At 41.9% G+C, this 23,072-nt stretch overlaps 1 protein-coding gene across 1 annotated transcript in view; it reads right to left on the bottom strand.

Annotated features, from left to right (window-relative positions):
* Dsg4 (desmoglein 4) overlaps positions 1–21,133 on the bottom strand; it is a 29,280-nt gene extending 8,147 nt beyond the window's left edge. Inside the window, exons 1-13 of the mRNA XM_059246700.1 lie at positions 20,989–21,133; positions 19,802–19,844; positions 16,023–16,071; positions 14,491–14,622; positions 11,542–11,697; positions 11,077–11,221; positions 9,069–9,235; positions 8,691–8,825; positions 7,288–7,473; positions 5,111–5,382; positions 3,716–3,855; positions 1,162–1,380; positions 146–451 (exon numbers count right to left, since the gene is read on the bottom strand). Coding sequence (XP_059102683.1) covers positions 146–451; positions 1,162–1,380; positions 3,716–3,855; positions 5,111–5,382; positions 7,288–7,473; positions 8,691–8,825; positions 9,069–9,235; positions 11,077–11,221; positions 11,542–11,697; positions 14,491–14,622; positions 16,023–16,071; positions 19,802–19,844; positions 20,989–21,133 — 2,095 coding nt within the window. The remainder of the gene's footprint in view (positions 1–145; positions 452–1,161; positions 1,381–3,715; positions 3,856–5,110; positions 5,383–7,287; positions 7,474–8,690; positions 8,826–9,068; positions 9,236–11,076; positions 11,222–11,541; positions 11,698–14,490; positions 14,623–16,022; positions 16,072–19,801; positions 19,845–20,988) is intronic.
* Between the last annotated feature and the right edge of the window lie 1,939 nt (positions 21,134–23,072).

The following is a 23,072-nucleotide window of genomic DNA, read 5'->3' as shown; positions in this document are numbered from 1 at the left end:
TCACTAACCCCGGTCTGTGTAGTCATCATTAACAAACAGGTGCAAGCTCTTGCCAGCCCCAAGAGAGCTGCAGATACCAGAGAGAAATGGCCAATGAACTTGGCAGTCCCCACGTGTCTATAAAGAGACTGCTTCCAGTACTTACAGAGAAGTAGTAAGAGGCCCAAAATGATCATGCCAATCCCTGATGGTCCAAGTCGGACATTTGACCGTCCGACTCCATCATCAGTGCCAATCCCGTATGTGTCCTCCGTCACCCAGGTGGGGTCCCCATTGTAGATGCCTGTGGTACTGGAGTGCAAGCACACGTGACGCTCATCACAAAAACAGGCATCTAACAGAACAGTCTGTGGCAGTTCGCACGCTCTGTTGTGACTGTCCGTCACGAGGATGGGGATTTGGTGAGTTCCTGGAGACAAAGTCTGTTCAGTCGTAAGGATTGCAGAGGTTTCTGAAGAACAAGGAAGACACAGGAAGCAGATTAAAACTCCTTGGGAGTAACCTTTTCTGACGCCCAAGGAAGACTCGGCCCCTCTCTCCAAGTTCTGTGTCTTTCAGTCCAGAGTTAAAGGCTGTCCATGTAGGTCAGGACCATGTCTCATAAGTCACTCCTGTCATCAACTATAGCATGTACCGCCACGTCTGAGAGCACATATGTTAGTAACATGTCCAGACCATGGTCTGTCTGTTCAACTGTTTCTGTAATGTTTGGTGATTCAGATTTTACTTTTTAACTTTGTAAAAATGAACTCATAGCTCATTATAGAAACAATTTCATTGGTGAGGAGAAAGTGAGTGATTTTCTACAGGACACAACGATGTGTTTGCCTGGAATTATTTAATGTAGGGAATTGTGACCTTTGGTGAGTTAGTCAAACAATCTGTTTATTTCAAGTGATTAAACATTGATTTACTGCCTACTTGATGATGATTAATTAGCTGGCATTTACACACTATAGTTTATAACTGCAGTATTGAAGTATTTTGGCTTTTTTTCCCTGAGGATAATTTTCACCAAAATGTGTAGTATACCTGAATTTTTTCTTTTAATGTGACTGTGTCATAGAAAGAGACAGAGACCTGTGTTTGACTACCTGACTAGTTATTTGGTTACTGCTTTGCTCTGGAGCTTCCAGTGCGAGCAGCTTCCATCCCGCTTACCATTGATTGATCTGATATTCCATATGCCAGCTGTGTCTGATGTCTCGTCAACCACACAGAAGGTGAAGGGAGACCCGAAAGAATGATCACTGACGTAGATCCTGACAGACGAAGCATCCACGCACACACTCCGCCTCTCAGCGTAAATGACTGGACAGTAATCATTGGCATCAGGAACCTCGATGCATATGGTTCCCGTGGCTGTTCTTCCAGAGCCATCTGAAAAGGAGAGCATCATGGGAGTTAGGTTAAGCAATGTCAGGGAAAAGAGTTCAGTTCATACCCCACAGGAATTATGAACAGTGCGAGTGACGTGTGAGGTGGGACAGTTTATGCCTGCTTGGGTCTCTCCAGCCACTGTGGCTTCTCCAACATCCTTTCAGCCTTTCTTCTCACGTGTACTGTTCACCTCCGCAAAGATGCATTTTCTCCTCCCCTCGCTCCATTGATCTCAACGGAGATGGAAATGGAAGATGACATGTCCTTCAAAGAGCATCCATCCTTTGCTCTTCTCTTCCTGTCCTAATGAGGGGGACCCACAGCTGTGGTCAGTCTCCCTCCTCAGGGTCTGACTGGCTCTGTGCATGGAACAGTATTCAGAACTATGGTGGGGGGTGTAAATAATTGCTTGCATATTTTTCTTCTGTTTTCTTTGTTGGTGAGAATTTTAGTTTATTTCTCTCTATAATGACATTTCTAGGAAAAAAAATATCCACTTCCCCCTAGTCTACTTACAAAAAGTGTTGCTCAGTATAATTCACTAGAAAAAACACAGAATCAAAATTGGGTTCTGAATACAGACCACTTCCTACTTTAAGCCGTGTTATAGTGTATAAAGTATTGCTTTCACACTGCAAGGAGCCTTACTTTTCTTATTTGAAAATTTAGATATTATCCTCTAGATATTACCCTCTCTAGGTTAGCCAGATAAATCATTTTATAGAATGTTAATGTACTGATTTTAAAGATGATATTCTATTACATTTGTTTATTTATTTGTGTGTGAGAAAAGTCAGGTCATCAGGCTTGGTGGCAAGCCCCTTTACTCACCGGGCCATCTTGCCTGCCCCAAAGATGTTTTTGTATACTTAAGTGGTGAGAAACCAGGAGTCTGTCTTATCCCATGTGATTCTGTTCATATACTTTATCCTCACAGGACTTGCTAGTCTCTATTTGCTTACTCTTTTATTAGAGGCCATTATAGTCTTCCACAGGTGGTTCTATTTGTCATTCTCTGGTCCTCTGTAGCTGACTGGCGGCCTTGTGATTTGTCAATCAGAGCTGAAGCTGTTGTTCACAAAGCCTGCTCTCTGGCGCTGCTGCCTCCTTGCTTGCTGCCTATCTACACATCCTGGCTCAAAGACAACCCCCTGGATAATGATGCTCTGTACCTACATGGGTCCTGGGCTTAGGTAAGAAACTCCAGTCTTCTGGTGCATCTTGCTATCACCTTTTCATTCTTGTGTCATAATTATCTTTTTTATTCTACTTAATGCAGATTATTTTCATATGTGACCAAGGTATGATCAACATAGTTAGATTCTACAGAATCTTGACTTAAATAAGCAAGACAATGTTATGTATATAAGTGATCTGACTGTTAAGAGCTATTCTTAGGATGAGACCAGCATGTGTGGCTCATTTCTTGGACTTCTTCATGCCTTTGTTTTTTGAGCCTTGCCTTTGCTCGTTCACCTTTGTCTCTGGATACCGTGAAGGCCAGATACAGCCGTTCACTAACCTCCGCCTTCCCTTGGGCCTGCATTTGGGACATTTACCTGTCTTCTTTCCTACTGGCCTCACTTTGTTTGTCTCTGCAGCAGCTGGCTTCCTCGGCACTGCTCTGGAGCATCATTGATTATCGACAAATAAACAAATTCCTGTTGCTAGTCACCGAAAGGAATTGGTCATAGGTTTTCCCATGAGAGAAAGGGCTGAATCACAAATTAATTCCATGCAATATTTGCATAAAGGTGTTATACTTTGAATCAAATGGAGCTTTCTTGGCTGAAAGCATTTTACAGCGGACAGTGTGTCTACTTAAGTAACAGGCAGGTTTCTCATCATGACTCAGTTCAGGTGAATCTAATGTGAGTATACTCTCACGCACACTGCCTCCCACCAAGGTGACCCCGTAATGAACTTCACACACAGCTTGTACTCCTGACTGTGACGAAAGCATTCCTAGCATACTCCACAAGTGAGATTAGCCATACTCAAGCTCTGTGGTCATAAGTAGAAACAAACTTTTATTTATACATATCTAACTTTTATGCCTTATACTATGAACCACACATGATTCTGTTTTGGAACTAAGTGAGGTAAATTATGGCTTAAATATAAATTATGATTATGAGTGTAATTGAATTCTCTCCATCTTTTAAGTTTGATAAGTTTAGCTCCTAATCTAATGTGCTTAAAACTTTCTGTAAGCTTTAAGATACCACAAACTAATAAATTTTGACTGACACAACTATCAACATTAGAATAGTTGTATTCATAATAGTTCATATAATAGTATGGATCATATTAAAATTGAAAAGAAATTTCTTACCATCTATAGCCAGGATTTCTGCTGCATATATCCCGTCAGTAATATATTTTGACTTCGTGTCAAATTCCCTAGAAAACTGTATCTCACCAGTCCTTGAATCAACTTTTAACCAGCTGCCTGCATCATGCCCTATGATATACCTGTTTTTAAATAAACAAGTTCATCATTATGCTTCTGTGAAAGTTAGCACTTTTAAATCACACAAGAACTGCCATGCAATGAACCCACATTGTGTTTGTTTGATTCATCATTGTCTTAATTTATAAAATGTACGTGTGTGTGTGTGTGTGTGTGTGTCTGTCTGTCTGTTTGTCTGTCTGTCTGTCTCAGAATACAGTATTAAATATATTGTGTTAGGTTTTATCATTTTATTATTCCTCTTCTAGATTTTCAGTTATATAGTAAAATGTATGAATATATCTCAGGCCCATTTATTAATTAATAATACTGAGTATATCAGATATACTCTATCTAGTTTGAAAAACAAATACTATTTCTTTTCAGGCATGGCAGACTCCGCTTGCTGGCTGCAGGCTTGGGGCGGGCTGGCTTCAGAGTGTCTGTCTGCTTAGGGGTGTGTGGTAGTCCTTATCCACCTCTCTATCTGGGTCTTGTGATGGAGATGGATCCAAAGGACTTGAGCTGAGTGGAAGAACATTTGGTTTTCTAGCAGGTGAGATCACACACCCTCACTTCCTTCTGTCATTTCCTTGTGTGAGTAGACTTCAGAAGTTTGCCGCCAAGCCAATTAGATGATTGGATTGATATGTGCTCACTCTGAAAGCACTGAGGAGGAAGAGGAGGAGATAGAGAGGAGAGGGTGAAGAGAAGACCCATTTGAGGTGACTTTTAGACTCTCTTGCACTTGTGTACGGTCTCTGTGTCCAAGGCCCTAATGTGCTCTGTTCTCTTTTCCTCTTTTGCCTCTTTATGTTCACCATATTTCTGAAGCACCTGTGTTTCAGTTTCTTTAGTTTACTTTTTTCTTTTAGATCAAGCAGAGAGTTGAAACTCATCTCAAAGATGGCCACAGGTTTTATGGGAACAGGCAGTGACTCATGCTTTATGGTGTGTTACTGGCTACAATATGACCTAATCAGACTTAGTTCAGGGTAGTACAGCTGAGCTCAAAGGATCAAAGAGACTCTCATGGCAACACTGGGAGCTCTTTAATGTTGTGGTCGTTCCCCAGACACACTTAGTCTATAACCAGCTAGAGCTCCCATTGCCACTAACATGTTCTTCAATTCCAAGAAAATGCCAAATGCTGTCACAGTCCCCTCAAACCAGCAACAAGAGAAAAACCTCCATCCCCCAAATACTACACAAATTTTATAGCACACACCACATGAATGAACAACGACCACGCAAGCATGAGAAAAGCACTTGTCATACCTGACGTTGGTTGCAGGGTTTCCTGTGTCCGTATCGATGGCTGTGTATGTGCCAAGCACATAGTTCATTAAGGAGTCTCCCCTTACTCCTTCTCGTAGACTAAACGTCATGGAATTGGGGCGGAAGGTGGGTCCTTCACGCACGTTGACAACCTGGATTCTCACAGGGGTGGAGTGCATTTGGAACTGAGACGCCACCGAGTGGTGAAATTCAGCTTGATTCCTAACTCCAATGCTGAGGTGAATGTTGGGTATTTGTTCATAATCCAGTGCCTGAAATGACGGACAGAAACAAACAGCTTTGAGCTAGGGTTCTGTCTTTGAGAGGAGGATGTATATGTGGTGTACACAGACGCATATAAGTGTGTTTTCGTGGATGGAGTAGATACACATGTATTTGTGCACATGGAGGCCTGAGTTGATGTTGGGTGTCTTCATCTGTGGCTATGCACCTTTTACATTGAGGCAGAGTCTTTCTCTGAACTTGAAACTTTTGGCTGGTCTGGCTAGCCAGCTTGCCTTGAGGACCTCCAGTCTCTGTTTCCCGTGCTTTTGGATTACAGGAGGGCATCCATGTCCAAATGACTTGAGGATTTGAACTCCAGGCCTCTCATGTGAATGGCAAGTACTTTCCCAGCTGTGCTGTCTCCCTAGCCCAGTGATCCCGTAAGATAGAGTAAGAAACATGGTGAAGAGGCTGTATACCAGTCAAAGTCCTAGAACTATGCAATTCTGATTTTTAAATTGAAATAATTTTAGTTACATAATGTGTTTTATACATGTTATCACTCAAACCTTTTGCTCGTGTGTAGGTTAGTTAAGTTGATAGGCTCATTTGTTATGTGTTTATCTTTGTTTGTTATGGGTTAGGAATAGAACCCAGGGCCTTGAACATGCTAGATGGGTGTGCTACCACTGAGCTATATCTCTATCCCTGAGCCTGTGACTTAAAATTGAAATTATATTTTGGAATTTTCAACTCTTTACATAAAAAACCTTAAAATGAAAAATGACACTTCTTTTTATAAAAAATAAAAAGTAAATCTGAATGGATCAAAATTCACCCAGAATTATTGACTGAGTAATTAGGTTTCAAACCTCTTTTGTAGAATCCACATCTGAGACTCTCTGTAAAGTGGTAATAACAGAATAAAGGAGACAATACGCATGATGTAAGCAAACATATGGTTATTATTTTACATGATGCAAACAATTCTAAGAAACCATGCTATTACCATCAGCCTGATGCTATAACTTAGTTGCACTGGTCTGGTGGACAAGACGTCTCCTTTCTTAGGCATACTCAAATAAGTAATGCCACCACACCCTGAGAAAAGTCACCTTTGAACTGAGTTTTCCGGATGAAAGGTGAATGCAGTCTTTTGATCCAGAGTGATTGATGTGGGAACATGAAAGTTTACAAGTGAAAAGCCGTTGTAGAAACAGGGTGTGCTGGGGAGTGTTTGTGAAGCACTGCTCTGACAGCTAAAATAAGCAGCGTTGGCTCTTTCTTGAATCCTGGTTTACCATCTCGGGACTGGGAGCCCACAGATCTGGTTGGATTCTGTCTTGGTCATTTGCCACCCAGGTGAACTGTGACACTTTGATCTTTGATTTTTGTTTCGATTTTTCTAAAAAGGAATCACAAATTTTCTGTCCAGAGTGGTGTGGGTTAGATTATAGTATAACAGCTGGTGTAGAATATTGTAATGCGTAATAAAGACTAGTGTTTGCTCTTTTCATTATGGCATCAGCAAGCCCACTGAGAGGATCCTCAGTTCCCTTGTTCGCTGCATGAAAACTTTTCAGACCAACCTGGTTCAAAAGGACTTCACCTTTTCATATCTCATCAGTATTTCATATTTACCCCACCCCCTGATTGGGTTTTACATCCCACGCTGACATCACTATTTTTTTGTACTACTGATGGACATGTTATCTACTTTGAGGGGACTCTCTTATTTTCTCAATAAAATATTGAGTACCATGAGAATGAGGTAGCCTTATTTTTCTTGCTAATAAATATTGTGTTGCTAGCCTGGGAGACTCCTTCATCACAGGCCAGGAAACTCATGGATATGAAGACCATTCAGGTGCTGAACTTTTTGAAGGCATAATCTTGGTCTAAGAATGACTTAGAGTTTCTTTGGAAGGGAACCTTAGGGACCCTATGTTTACCTTGACCACTTTCAAAATGCCTTCATTGGTTCGTGGATCTGTCTGGATTTCAAACCAGTTCCCATCGTTGCCAGAGAGGATTGAGTATTTGGCCAACCAGTTATCTGTGCCTTCTTCATCAAGATCGATGGCTTGTAATCGTATCAGTTCTGAGCTCAAACAATTTTCTTCAATACTTGCTGAGTACTAGAATAAAGAGGTCAAGTCTATGGCATGAATTTTTAAAGGAATAAAGAGACTTAGTATCACAGAATTATCTTTTAAAATACTATGCCAGTGATTTTTGTATCATTTTTAAATGGCATCTATTCAATCAAAACTATAAGAACAACATGATAATAAAATTCATTTTCAAATGCTACATGTGAAATCAATATCCTATTGGCATTTTATTTTTTCTTATTTACTTTTGACTTACTTCCCTCTTTTAAATAAGTAATTATACATTTAAAAAAATCTGTTAATGACCAAATAGTAAGCCCATTGGACTTTGTGGGTCAGAAACTCTACACTGGCATTCCTTATTCCTTCGCTGTTCCAGCACAGAGTGTTAAGACAGCATGGGGGAAGATACAGTTTTTCTAAAATGGGTTGCAAGCCATTCCTGGCCCTGTTATTTGGGTTTTGTAATTTTTTTTTGTCAAAGTCTCACATAGTCCAGGCTAATCTTGAGTTTTCTATGTAGCTGAGAATGACCTTGGTCTTGTGGTCCTCTAGCTTTTGCCTATGGAGAGCTGGGATTACAGGCCTGCCCCACCACACTCATACTGTGTGGTGTTTAGGGGTCAAACCCAGGGCTCCATTCTGTCAAGTGGACTTCATCCTTAGTCCTGATTTTGTGATACTTTAAGATAAACGTGAGAGTGGGAGTGAAGGATATTTGGGACTCATAATTAATTCAGCAAGTTGTAACCCTTGTACAAAAATACTGTTCTCGTTTTATTGGATCAACAAATTCCCCACATTTCTGTGAATAGAGCATGTGGAGTAGACTGGTTTTACAGAGGAGGTTTACCTGGAAGAGTGAGTCAAAGATAAGTATACAGGGGCAGGAAACGTGGCTCAATGGGTAGAGCCACTTGCTCTCAAGACTATCAATCAGAGTTTGAACCTTGGGACCTATATGGTAGAAGGAGAGAGCCAACTCCTGAAAGCTATCTCCTCCCCACATGTGCACCATGTTACCTGTGTGCTGGACATAGCACACACACACACACACACACACACACACACACACACACACACAGAGTAAATAAAATGTAAATAAAAATAAAAAGATAAATATAGAGGAAATGCTAAGGTTTATGTAAGAAAGCTGAGTCCTTCCACATTGTAACAGCCAGGCTTCTGAATAAGCATGAAGGCAAACTAATTACTGACAAGTTATTAATTTAATGACTTACTGAAGTTTTCTCTAGGATGGGGAAATTATCATTGACATCCAAAATCTTGATTCTGCAGTCACACTCGGAGGACAGCCCATCTGTGGCTCCATCCCGATCTGAGCCCCTCACGAGTAGATTGTACATACTGTGTTGCTTAGTCAGAATGAAGGAGAATTATGAGGCTTAGGTCCTGTGACTCCAACACAACCCAATGCCATTATTTTTTTTAATTGATGCATACAATGAAATATCAGTGATCATTTAATTTTTATTAAAATTGATTCTAGTATTTTTCCCTCCCTCTTGTGCATTGGACTAAGGACATGCACAAACCGTTTTATCTTTGTTTTTCCAAAACCAAACCCTCTGTTACCACTCATTCATAGAAGGTGTTACCTCTCTGTCAAGGAAATTGGACATCGTGCGGACTTCTCCGGTGTACCTGTTCACCATGAACATGGGTGCACCAGCAGGCTCCTGGGAGATGATCTTGTAGGCGATTTTAGAATTCAAGTGGTTGTCTTCATCTGCATCTGTGGCACTTAACTTTACCACAAGTGCATCTATTGGTAAAGGTGAAGGGAGAGCGTGGTTGGAATTCTACTAGAATCAATCCATCAAGTCACTAGGTACAAAGAGGGGTAGGTCTTTCCTCAAGAGTATGTTACTGTACCTTCTGCCAGGGAGTCCCATCACCTACACCAGTGGTTACAGACACAACAGTAGTTCACACATGCAACTCTTGACTATTATTTCATTCTGTTAATGATAAGTTAGTAGCCCACTAGTGGTCTTTAATATATGAAAAAGTTTAGTAGACTCATAAAGCCAAAGGAAGTGATTTTACCAGATTTGTTTTTGCCATGGCCTTGTGAAATGTGAAATTATTTTATATTGCTCAATTAAGAAGTTGATAACTTAGTTAAATTCAACATTGCACCCATTTATTGCTTGCGTGTGTGTGTGTGTGTGTGTGTGTGTGTTTGAGACAGGGTCTCTCTATAGAGCCCTGGTTGTCTTGGAACTCACATAGACCAGCCTGACCTTGAACTCACAGATCTGCCTGCTTTTGCCTCTTGAGTGCTGGGATCAAAGGCATGTGCCCCGGTACCAGGCAGATATGTATGTTGTTAAATGTCACTCATAACAGATTTATGGCTGTTTACACTAGAAGATAACTTATCAAAATAAAAACTATATAGTTATGAAAATGAATAATTGATCAGAGAAATATAAGGCATTCTTAATTATTCATGCAGAGAAAGAACAGGCCCTGTGGCCAATCCCCACTGTCATCATCCATCTACAGGGTTGATTTTTCCAGGACTGGCAGATATTTCACCTCCCAGACCTCAAAGTGAAGACCCCACTGCAGAGAATCTTGGTGCCCTTGAACAGAAAAGGCAGGGGCACCAGGACTTCAGAGCGTATGAAGGTGTGGCCTGGTCCTGTAGGTTATTGTTTAGAAGCTGTGTTCACAGGAGGAGGTGATAGTTGCACGGGACTAGTTGTGGCTTTCTTCTCTTAGTTCACCAAGGCGGCTCTGAGGAAGCCAGCAAGGAAGCTAAGGCTGGACTCTCCCCCTCCCTCTGCCTCTTGTGCCCCTTAGACAAAATCTTTCTACCTTTCCATGCTTCCTCAGTCTGCGTATTCAAAACACCTGTGTTGATCTGCCTTTCTTCTCAGTCTTGCCAAGAAGAGCTAAGTCTTGCTAGACTCTGGCATGCATTTTGAGGTATAATGTGAGGTGCAGAATTGAAAGGCTGAGGAATACTAGAGGGTTGGGCAGAGGTGGAAGCAGGTAACTCGGGAGGAGAGAGAGGTAAGTAACAACAGCAGAGAAGAGTAAGAAGAAAGAAAAAAGGAAGACAAAGAAAGTTAGGGGAGGCACGAGACTTGGAATTACACAGGATGGGAAAACACAGGAGAAAAGGTAGAAAGTGAGGAAGGGAGAGAGGGAGAGGGAGAGAGAGAGAACAGAATGTCACTTTCGGCCTGAACACAGGAATGCTCTCAGTAGTGGCTCTGACGGAGACAATGCCCCTGCACCACAGCTCACTAGTGTGGTTCAGCTGTGACCTCTCCAGCCACAGATCAGAATGGAGTCTGTTGTGGTTTCAGGTTTCTTCAGCTCACAGTCAGATTAAGTCAACCCACCCATTTCTGAGACTGATGCTGATCACTGGCTCAACTGCCCGTGTAAGAATCATCTACGAATAAGAAGATAGCTAGGATTTTAACCGTCTATGTTTGCATTTGAGCTGTGTTAGAATGTTTGGGGTTTATTGAAAATGGAGCTTGGCTTTTTCTGATATCCGAGTAAGCCAGCATTTCCATCTTCCAAAGCTTTTGAGTAGAGGAAGTGAACAGACGTGATGTAGTGAAAGGGCGGTGGTCCACTCACTGGCGTCACTGTTTTCTTCAATGTTGGCTGTGTACACATTCTGAGTGAAGACCGGGGGGTTATCGTTCACATCCATGACTTTGACTCTCAGCTCCAGAGGCCTCTCCAAGTCTTCCCCTCGTGAGTTCAGAGCGCGGCAATGGATCTGTGCAAAGTCAGAGAAAGGCTGTCCTTCTCCACCAAGGCAAATCAAGCAATGTGCTTACAAACACATGAAGAAACACACCAAGAAATAACGTTTTCCCCAAGTTCAGACTATACTGGAGACTAGCCATTGAACTATCACTTGTTCCTAAGCAGACGTAACACATGGGACACCAGCTTGGCTCTCTCAGGCTTTTCTCTTTCTTTCAAGCCCTTCACTTGTTTCATTCTATTTTCTTTTCATCCACAGACTTGATTTACTTTCTTTTTTTGAAAAGGAGGAAAAAATACCACAAACAAATAAAAGCTGCTGAGACTTACCAGGAACAGCGGGGTTATCTCTCTGTCCACCACTGAGGTGATGTTAATTTCCCCTGTCCGAGGGTTGATGGTGAATACTCCATAAGGCGGCCGATCAATCCCCGCTCCAGAGATTCGGTATGTTATCCTCTGGCTCACTTCACAGTCTGATCTAATCTGTAAGAGAAATGACTATGACTCGGACCTAATTTAGGTGCAGTGTTGTTTGAGATGGAACATCATAACCAACCTTCTCTGAGCTCCATACTATGGAGAACATGATGACCTTAGCTCATAGGCTCATTACAGAACTATACCAGGGTGTGTGTATGTGTGCACAATTCTTACCTGATGAATATGTGCCTGAAGTACACACATAGTTGATGTTTACTGTCAATGATCTGATTTTGTTTGCCTAGAAAGACTGAGAAAAATAAGCGAATCTCTAGTGGTTTGATTTTTTTAATTTATGTAATTTTTAAATAAGTGGTGTGTGTGTGTGTGTGTGTGTGTGTGTGTGTGTGTGTGTGTGTGTAATTGGGAAGAGAGGAGGGAGGGGAAACTTTGGAAAATAAATAAGAAAATTAATAAAATAAATTGAAAAAATTTGGTTTATATTAGTATTACTCTGATTAAATTTTAGTTTGAGACTTAAAATGATATATAAGTGAAGAAAATCAGGAGAAAAAAGCGGTGTTTGGAGACAACAAAAATATCATATATATAAATCTGCTGTGCTACTCTTATACCAATAGATGGTATAGCTAATAATCTGCCATATGGATTTTGCTTTAATAGTTTTTTATTTCCATTGATCATAAACTTAAACTGTTTGCACTTTGGAATCTTACCTCTATACTGCAGATGAGAATATGTGTTAAAATCCTAAGATTTATTACCTAAACACCACGATTCAAGTCAGCTGGGAATACATCTTTGGTTCACTTAGTTCTTTTTTTTTTTTTTCGAGACAGGGTTTCTCTGTGTAGCTTTGTGCCTTTCCTGGATCTCGCTCTGTAGACCAGGCTGGCCTCGAACTCACAAAGATCCGCCTGGCTCTGCCTCCCAAGTGCTGGGATTAAAGGCGTGCGCCACCACCGCCCGGCTCACTTAGTTCTAAAGATCTTGTCTACATAGAAGGAAACCTAGGAATTCCCCCAAAGCAAAGAAAATTGAGTTTGTAATATAAGCTACACAACCACTCTGTAACTAGTGATGAGTTAAATGGAAAGAGTATCTGGAAAGGTTTCCTCAGATCTGGACTCCTGGGAGAGAATGTCTTTCTCTTGCACAGTGCAACACCCTTGCTGACACTTGTTCAGCCTAAAGCTGTAAAGAAGGGATTTGGTGGACCATCCATCCTCCTTGACGTCGGTGAAGGTCCAGGGTCAAGATGCCCAGAAGGAAGAGGCCTCCAGCTTTCATGGACTGAGAAAGTGCATATTCTTCCTATTGCCTTTCTTCCTTACTGCCAGCCTGTGCTTGTGGAGGCCTGTTGGGACTCTGGAGTTTCAAGGCTAGTGAGATGGCTCCCTGTGTAAATGCACCTGGTGGAAGGAGAGACTCCTCACTTGTCCTTTGGCCTTCTCTCTCTCTCTCTCTCTCTCTCTCTCTCTCTCTCTCTCTCTCTCTCTCTCTCTCTCTCTCACACACACACACACACACACACACACACACACACACACACATGCACACATACAAATGTAATTAAAATTTTCTCTATAAAAAGACTCTTAGTTTCAGGGTTTAGAGATTTGACTTGCATTTTCAGTGACTGCCTTACTTTCTAAAACTAACCAGCATGGACAGTCCTTGACACTCTGGAGTCAGTGTCCCACTGTCATAAACTTGTGACGTTTAGAGGGGACAGTGGTGAGAATGCAACCAATGGAGTCTCTCCACTCAGGGTGAAGATACAGGTCCATCTTTCAGACTGGCTTACCATGGACCTTCTGTTGTGGATCAGTCCCCAGCTTGGGATACTTAATAGTGTTCTAGGGTTAGGAATATGTCCCAGTCAGTAAAGTGTTTGCCTTGTAAGCATGGGGACCAGTGTTCGATCCCCAGAACCCACATTAAAAAAGTGTGGGCATAGTGGCATGTACTTGTAATCCTGGTGCACAGCAAGTGGAGACAGGTAGACCCCTGAGGTTCACTGGCCACCAAGCCTAGCTAATTAGTGAGCTCCAGGTCATTGAGAACAAGCTGAACATCACCGAGGAACAGCTGAAGTCATCCAACGGCTTCATAGACACATTCACACATCTGCATGTCTACCCATACACACGAGTGCATCTGCACATGTACCGCATTACACACACATTAGAAAAATAACGTCTGAGCAATACAAGCCAATGACAGCCTGCCATTCCTTTAAACCTCCTTGGACGGCAGAGGCCACATGCAAATCCTTGAAATATTCCAGAGCTTTCCAACTACAAATGCTTCCTTGTTAGGAGGCCTTGGTGGCTGGTAAGAGGTTGCAGTCTATCATGGTCTGGAAGCTTTTTCCAAAGCCTGGGGACATGAGGACTCTTCCTGCTCTCTACCTGCCCTTATCTGGAGAAGTCCCTGAGCCCAGAGGATTGACCTTATCTGAAAGCTGTCGCTCAGCCTGGGTGCCTGAATTTTCTCTAGGGTGACCTTGGCCCAGTTTCTTGCTGGAAGTCTCCTCTGCTGCACGTATGGAAACTAAAACTTGTGCCAGGAGCTTTGCTACAGGGCCCCGATGCCTTACAATAGGAGCTTGCCACTTAATGCAAATTAGGTTTGTCCCAAGCATTCCCAATCCTATATCCCCTATACTCTGGAATAAAGTTGAGCAGATTCACCCTAGGAGAGCTGTCTCCATTGTACCCACAGCTGTTCGAATCCTGTTCCCCACTTCGGCTCCCTCCACCCTTGGGGACCAACACAGCCAACAATCCCAAGGAAGAAGAGCCACACTCCCTCGCTGGCTCCATCACTCACTCTGGCAATGGGATTCCTCTTGGAATTGTCCTCTCCTTCCCGACAGGCAGCAGCGAACTTGATCCACTCCCGCTTTTGTCTTCTGACAGTCTGCCAGGTTGTGTTGCCATTTTCAACATCTAGTTCCTTTACCTAAGGCACAGACGATCGATGTTTCTCATAGTGTTAGGGTACTTTGCACTGAGACAGTTTATTGACATTGTAAGATGTGTCCAGAGGAAATGATAAATTGAGAAACAAAGGAATCGGTTCTCTAATTTATCATTCTGGACATACATAACTGGATATGGAATGGTCTCCTTCCCACCCCTGACTGTGCTGGATATCAGATGGTCTCATATCCCTAGAAGATCCTATGGGAACAGGTTTCATTAGCTGTACCTAGTGCTCTATAGCTGCACTGTACCACGTGGTGCAGATCTTCTTCAGCGCATCTTTCTCCCTAGGTAAAGACCTTGCTTGCCCGCCCTTCCTGATCTCTGAGTGGGCTTTCCCATCCCTGTCACTGCTCCATGTGAACATGTCCCATACAAAATGAGGGAGGGAATTCTTCTCTCCCACTGATAAGTGGTTTACTGTAGTTGAGACTTATGTGTGTTATTGTAAATTATAATGTTTTCTGCATTCACAGTCCTGGTGACTATTCTGTGGGGATTTCTGTGATTTCCTGATGTATATTTTATCTGTATCTTGCTGGATGTTTGTCCTTCAGTGGTATTATGTTGTTGCTGTCCATAGATTGACCCAAGAATTTGATACTACCGAAGAGTCCAGCAATTCTACTTCAATCATGAACACACATGTACGCATGTGTAAAGGAATTAAATGTGTATTTATTTCTAAAAGTCTTAATATCCTTATTGGATCATAGATGGTCATGTTTATTTATGGCGTTGAATGATGCTCTTGGACAAAGCAGATGCCCCACATGAATGGAGTTTATTATTTCAAGAACCAATGAGTTTATAACCCCCATTTTAATCCCACTGTCCGCAATGTCCCATGTATCTATTATTTGTCAATGGAGCTTAGAAACATGACTTTACTTTCTCCAGTGATTTGAGACAATCATGGTGAGGATTTCCTGATGGTGATGAATTCAGGAGGTACAGACCCTTAGACTTAATTCCATCCCACTCTGAATGGAAGTAGATTCTCTGCTGGTCTGTTTAGTTGTGACTTATGAATTTTTAACTTTGCAGCTTTCTTTCGTTTATAGGGCATCAATGGTACTTTCTCAGTGACATTCCTCTTCCATCTTAAAGGGCTTCTCTGCTTCACTTGCTTTGCTGTAGGTTAAGACATCTGTAGAGAAGCTGCTAGCACAGTCTGATGAATGGGGTTGTGAAGACCTCAAGCTCTGGAAACCATGCCTTACAAGCACAGAAATCAGGACCTGGGGCCTTCCTATTGCTATTTCAGTTTGACCCAGGTTCTATCTTTTACTTTTTTGTCAAGATAGCTACAGTTTCTAATATTTTAATACATGATGCATTTTAATATTCAATTTGCTTTTCATGTAAGTACCTTACCTCAACGATAAATTCGCTGTTTACTCCCAGTACCACCTGTAATAGAAGGCAAAACATTAGCATACATTTGTATAATTTAAAGGAAGCAGTATTATAGAATTATGATATTCTTTTATCATTTTACAATATACATACAGTTAATAATGTAAAATACAATGGGTAGTAGAAGATAAGCCATACAGAGCTGCCTTTTTGTCCTTAAAAGTCTTTTGAACTTTACAAGAGTACAAAAAGATAACTTCTGAGCTGAGGAGATGGCTCAGTGGGTAAAATGCTCTCTGTGCAAGGATGAGGCCCTGAGTTCAGAGTTCCCACACTTCCGGTAAAAGCTAGGTGCAGTGGGAAAGTTCTGTAACACCGGCCCTAGGGAGGCAGACGTAGATTCCTGGGCTTGATGGCCAAGAAATCTAGCCAAAAGGGAGAGCTCCAGGTTCCATGAGAGACTCTATTTTGAAAAATAAGTATGTTGATTTCTGATCTCCACACTTGCTTGCATGGGTGAATACACACACACACACACACACACACACACACACACACACTCACACTCACACACACGTCTCCAATATGATGAGTTTAGAAACTAGCTTCAACAGAGGCTCAGCAGGTTCAGTGGAAGGCTGAGGAGGGCTACTCAGGTTATCAAAATGGATTGTAAGGAGGTCTCATAGAGGGATATGACTTGAATTGCTCTGTAGGAGGAAGCCATTTTTACCAGAGAAATTGATGAGGGAGACCATTTTCATCCAGAAGACAACAAGAACGTAGCTGCCAAGTCACTGAGTTTCAGAGGAGAGGGTGATGGTAACTATTATCGTCAGGAAGTTAGAAACACCACGGAGATAAGGTCTGGAATGGCAATTAGGGGCAGGTCATGAGGTACCTTTTATAACAGATTTGGAGTTAAGGAATGTCTTGGGATGACAAAAGCGTTGTCTTTAAATGCACCATTACTGTGAAAGGGAGTTGCAAGAGAAGTGCTCAGTGTTGTGGTACTTGAGAATCAGCAATTGCTTAAGGAGGACAGGGAACATGAACACAGGAGGTAGTGCTAAGCATGGAGGATGAGATACTAGTGAAGAGCTGATGAGACTCATACTCAGAGGTAAGAGTCGGGAGACTGTGTGATGTGAGCTTGCCTTTATGTATTGGTGGAAATGCAGAAGCAGGAGATTGTTCCACAGAAAATGATGGGATTAGAGAAACAAAATTTAGCAGGAGAATACTATTGTAAAATGTTGAGCTGAGTCCCTTCTTTTCATTCATACTTCTAATGTTTTCAACAAATACTGCAATGGTTTGAAAGAAAATGGCCCCCAAAGGGAGCGTCACTATTAGGAGATGTGGCTTTGTTGGAGCAGATGTGGCCTTGTTAGAGGAATTGTGTCACTATGGGGGTGGGCTTTGACACCTCCTTTGTTCAAGCTGCACTCAGTGTGGGATACATAGTTCCCTTTCTCTGTCTGTGGATCAAGATGTAGAAGAAGTCTCAGCTCCTTCTCCAGCACCATGTCTTCCTGCATGCCACCTTGTCCAGCCATGAAGATAATGGACTAAACCTCTGACACTAAGCTCCCTAATTAAATGATATTTGTTTGCTGTGGTCATAGGGTCTCTTCACAGCCATAGCAATAGAAACTCTAACTAAGACAAATATAAAATATGAAACTGTGATTTCTACAAAGAATACTGTTATTCAGAGTTGAAGGAAATGTGAACATAAAATGAAGTGGTTTAAAAAAAACAAAAGAGTCTCTCCTTTTCTGAGCCAGAGTTCCAGGAACACTGTGGACATCTTTGTTTGCAAAGCATCAAGTTGCAGGGCAGCCCCTAGTCTGTTCCATCTCAGTTTGCAAAAAACACTGACAGGTATCTCTTCTCTATTGTAGGCTTTCCATTTAGTTTGCTTCGGTGATTAAATCTAAGTCATTTGAAAAAAACAAAAAACAAAAGAACACTGCAGTAGTGGCACATGTCTGTTGTTCCAGATCTTAGGAGGCAGAGGCAGGAGAGTCAGGAGTTCAAGGCTCTAGTCAGCAGCATAGCAAGTAAGAAGCTAGCTTGGGCTATGTGAAGTCCTGTGTCAGAAAAGGAGATGATAACAGAAGTAAGGCAGAGAGCAGAACCTGTGTTGAATGTATGATTTTGGTTTTGTGCAAGGAATACAAAGGCAGAGGTCTGTGACACAAGAGCAGAGGCAGAGCCGGGCAGATCTCTGTGAGTTCGAGGCCAGCCTGGGCTACCAAGTGAGCTCCAGGAAAGGCGCAAAGCTACACAGAGAAACCCTGTCTCGAAAAAGCAAAAAAAAAAAAAAAAAAAAAAAAGAGCAGAGGCGGGAAGGGGCAGGAACAGAAAGGAAAGAGTGAGGAAAAGCCAGGCAAAGCAGAAATAGTTAATGACCTTGGGTTGGAAGAAAGTCAGGGAGAATGGGTACTGGGAGGATCTTGGGATCTTGAGGCAGGAGGTCCTTGTTAACTTTGTACATGGTGTGTGTCAGGTTGCAAGAGTCGGCGAAGATGTTACTGAGGAGGGGAACGTTGCAATGGTGGATTCGATTTTCAGCAAGTTGTCAGGTAATCATAAGAGGCCTGGTGCAGTTCAAGGGTTAACTAGATGGTTGTTCTTTTGTTTTTTTTTAAACCAAGACTAAACATACAATCAACAAAGATAGGAGAAGGGTATGGTGGAGAAAGAATGATAGGAAGAGGAGGAGGGGTGGGGAGGAATAAATAGATAAATTAGAAGTGCAGGGCAGGTCTGGGGATGTAGCTCAATGGTACAGCACTTACTTTGTGTGTTTTGATGCCCTGGTTTCCATCTGTGACATCATAAAGAAAACCAAAACCAGAGGAAAATGTGCAGATAAAAGAGATACTTGATCATGAGAACAAATATCTTTCTGGAATGGAAAAATCAATATATATATATATATATATATATATATATATATATATATATATATATATATATATATATGCTATATATATGACATAATGTGTTATAATGATGCGTACATACATCACAATTAAAAATATGTTATTGTACTGGGGATGTAACTCAATCAATAGAGTGCTAGCCTAGCACACTATTAAATCAAAGCCGTGGCTTGATTCCTAGCACCATATGAAACTGAGTGTGGTGATCACACTTGTCATCAGAATGCTCAGGAGATGGAGACAGTAGGATTGGAAGTTCAATTTCACCCATACCTACACGGTGAGTTTGAGGCCAGCTTATGATACAAGTATATAAGAACGTGTGTCACTGTGGATACTGCTCTGTATAAATAAAATGCTGATTGGCCAGTAGCCAGGCAGGAAGTATAGGTAGGACAAGCAGAGAAGAGAATTCTGGGAACAGGAAGGCTGAGAGTAGACGCCAGCCTGCCATCCAGGGAGCAGCATGTAAAGGCAACAGGTAAAGCCACGGAACATGTGGCGACATATAGATTAACAGAAATGGGCTGAGTTTAAATGTAAGAGCTAGTCAGTGGCAGGCCTGAGCTAATGGCCGAGCAGTTTAATTAATATAAGCTTTCGAGTGATTATTTTATAAATGGTGCAGGATCCGTGGGGCTGGGCAGGACTAGAGAAAACTTCAGCTACATTGAGTCAACAAATAAATTTATAAAACAACGAAAGATTACAGTAAAAACAGAGAACCATTACGAAGAATAATTGGTTTCATTTCACACATCACTATGCCACATTTTTTGTGGTGAGTGGGGATGTGGGAGTTCTTATGAGACTGTAGCAGCCTCTGGAGGTCTATGCTAGAGGAGGAGACACAGAACTAAGAAAAAGAGGTAGGACTTTTGGTGTTCTTGAATTGGGAAACATTTGAGTTCAGAAACTTAGAAATAATACTGAGGCTGTAACTCAGTGTTAGAGCATTTGACTAACATCTTCAGGGCCCCAGGTTCAATTTCTAGTAAAACACACACACACACACAAACACACACGTACACACACGTACACATACACACAGATGCACACACACACACGTACACACACATACACACACACACACTGATGCACACACACACACACACGCACACATGTGCACACACATACACAAGAAAAACAGAAATAAAACCACTATTCCATAGCTTGTGAAGAGTCTATAGACATGTTGGGACAAGGAAGAACAGAATGAACAGAATGAGGAGTTCTGAAATCAAACAGAATCTTACTGTTCAGAGTGACAATTTCCATTTGTTTTTTTCAAACACATAATTATACAATTGAAATTGATCAGAAGAAAGTATATATACAAATTTACAATTAGCTTTTTGTACTCTACTCAGTGATACTGTGGTAAGGGTCTGTGTAGGGAATACTGTAGATATCTGCTTGGTGGCTGCCTTGTATATCACAGTAGCTATTTGCTCATTTTGGTCGCTGGGGAATTAGGGTAACTAAGAACCACACACACTCCACTGTGAGGACCGCAGAGGAAAGCTCACATCCAATTCCCACCTTAGTAACATTAGGTCAGTGACCTCCGCGTGTGAGATCATTACCTAGAAAATTTGTGGGAGATGGCTCTGTGGCTAAGTCTCTTGCCTCCCAAGTTTGAGAACCTGTGTTCAATTCCATGTCAAAACCCATGTTACAAGCCAGGTGTGGTGATGTAGGCTTGTAATCCTGTGGGTGGTGACATGGGTACCAGAGACAGGTGGGCCCTAGAAGTTTGCTGGTCAGCGAGTCTAGCTACCTGGTGAATTCCAGGCCAGTGGAAGATCTCGTCTCTTAAAAAGTGGCAGGCATCAAAGGAACAACACCTGGCATTGTCCTCTGACTTCCATGTTCACACACACACACACACACACACACACACACACACACGCATTGTAACCTCTCACACAAACGCACATGTGAACACACATGTGCACACATGTAGCCCTCACATGCATACACGAACACACAGCTAACCACACATGTGATCTCCCTCTACACTCGAAAACTTCGGTCCTCATCTTCAGGATCCCCCTTGTCTCTCTGCTCTGTCTTCTCCCGTTCTCCCTTGGCTCTTTCCTCATCCATTTCCCTCCTCTCTTCCTGACTCCATCTGGGCTCTGACAGAACCACAGGAGCATCATTACCGTGCATCCCCACCCACCTTTGGTGAAGACGAGCGGGGCTGGGCGCTTCAGAGCTGTAATCAACCAATAGTCTAATTTAACTTGAAAGCAGTGAGAGTGCGTCTTTGCTGGGTCCTGCTTATAAATCAAGTAGAGATTTGCCGGGTAATTTTCACTTCGCAGTGGAAACAATCTCACCCTGGTTTCTCCCTGCCTCCAAGCCTGCCTACGAGGCTACCATTCACTACCTATGCAGTGTTAGGACAGCAAGTGAATGTGGCCCCAGCCTGCTGCTGCTGATTTCTATTCAACACCTAAAGATGTGTTTGAATCATCTAGTATCGTTTTATCAAGTTGCTTTAAATTTTCTGAGTTTTGGCACCATCTATTTGTTCCCCAGGCTCTCTATTCGTATATGTACTGACTGCTCACATTATCTTGCAGCTGTCCTTTGCAGCTTTTACTCATGAAATCCTAACAATATTTGAAAGGAAAGATGTGCTTCCTCAGTTCTTTCTACAGTGGCTGACCACTGAAATCTTTTCTTGTAAGGTCACATGGTTGCAAAGGGTAAACTCTCACGTATTATAAATGTTGAAAGCTTAAAATAATATTTGTATCATTTTAAGGGTGGGCAATTGGAATCTAAATGTTGCTGTTACTTGATGCTCACATCACCCATTAGAAAAACAATAGATGACTAAATGCTTTAAGAGTTGGTATTTGTTTACTTTCTGTCTTTCCCTGAACTCCAGTATCTTGTTTCTATTGATGAAGTAATTATAAAGGGCATCATAATTCACAGACAATGCCCAAATGTGGAGATTTTAATGTGAGAGAAGTAAATGTAGAAAGTAAAAGTTGATCAGAAATGTGTGGCTAACGATGGATGGTGTTTTCCAAAACTTATTTGGATAAGCCTATTATTAGAATTAAACAAGCTTCACATCATGCTTTATTTGACTTCATCCTTTAATTGTATGTGCAGTTCTAGGGAATTTGTTCACATTAGTGTGTAGACAGCATCACTGGATCTTTCCCTTGCCAGGATCATTAGATTCTCTTCTCATCACTGAAGACAGACACCCGGGCCTTGGGCCTGCTAGGCAAGTGTTCAGCCCAGAGCTGTAGCTCCAGGTCTGTTGTACTTTTTAGTATGAGACAGCATCTCACTAAGTTGCTTAGATGGTCCTCTGCTTATGCTCCTCAAGCCTCAGTTTCCTGAGTAGCCAGGAGTACAGGCCTGTGCCACCATGCCTAGATAATTCTTTAAATGTATTCTGATTTGTATGACCTAAATCTATAAAGCAATCTATACTTGAAAACATTTTACGGTGATTTATTAGCTGAGGAGTCTTATAGAGTGGCTGCCTAGTTTTTGCTGACCTTTTCAAAACCACTTTACTTGCAAAGTGTTCTTCAAGAGCTGTTGGGTCAATGCCGCCATCACATCTGGGATTATTTCCCAGTCTATTTTCCCAGACAATTTTAAAGTGCATTGTAATGCATCTTAGTTCTGTTTGTCAAGGGTGAATGGTTACTGTGAATTGTGTGGTTAGTGTGAATTGTTTTTAAAGGGAAACTTGGGGGAGAAGAACTATCTTGATAGCTCAAGTTCAAAGGCATGCTCAGGTATGTTGACTTGAGGAAAGGATGTGTGTGCATATATGTTCTCCTAATATATGGGTCTACCTACACATGTATGAAAGCTGAGGATCTATAAAACAATTTCTTTAAAAATAATTTTGCACTTAGACCACTAACGCGATTCTGTACTTCATCAAAATACCTTCTTGAACTGATGACTGTTATTATGAATGCTGTATTTTTAAAATGTCCCGCGGCGGTCACAGAGGGTGGAAGCCTCGGTGAGAGATACACCCTGCAGACCGCACTCACGTGGAGAGTTTTCTTGGTGGGGGAGGGAGAGAAGGGAGCTGAGGAGAGAAGAGGAAGAAGAAGAGAAG

Source organism: Peromyscus eremicus, chromosome 19, assembly GCF_949786415.1.
Source record: "Peromyscus eremicus chromosome 19, PerEre_H2_v1, whole genome shotgun sequence".
NCBI classification, from domain to species: Eukaryota; Metazoa; Chordata; class Mammalia; order Rodentia; family Cricetidae; genus Peromyscus; species Peromyscus eremicus.
This window is presented reverse-complemented; position numbering and strand designations above follow the sequence as displayed.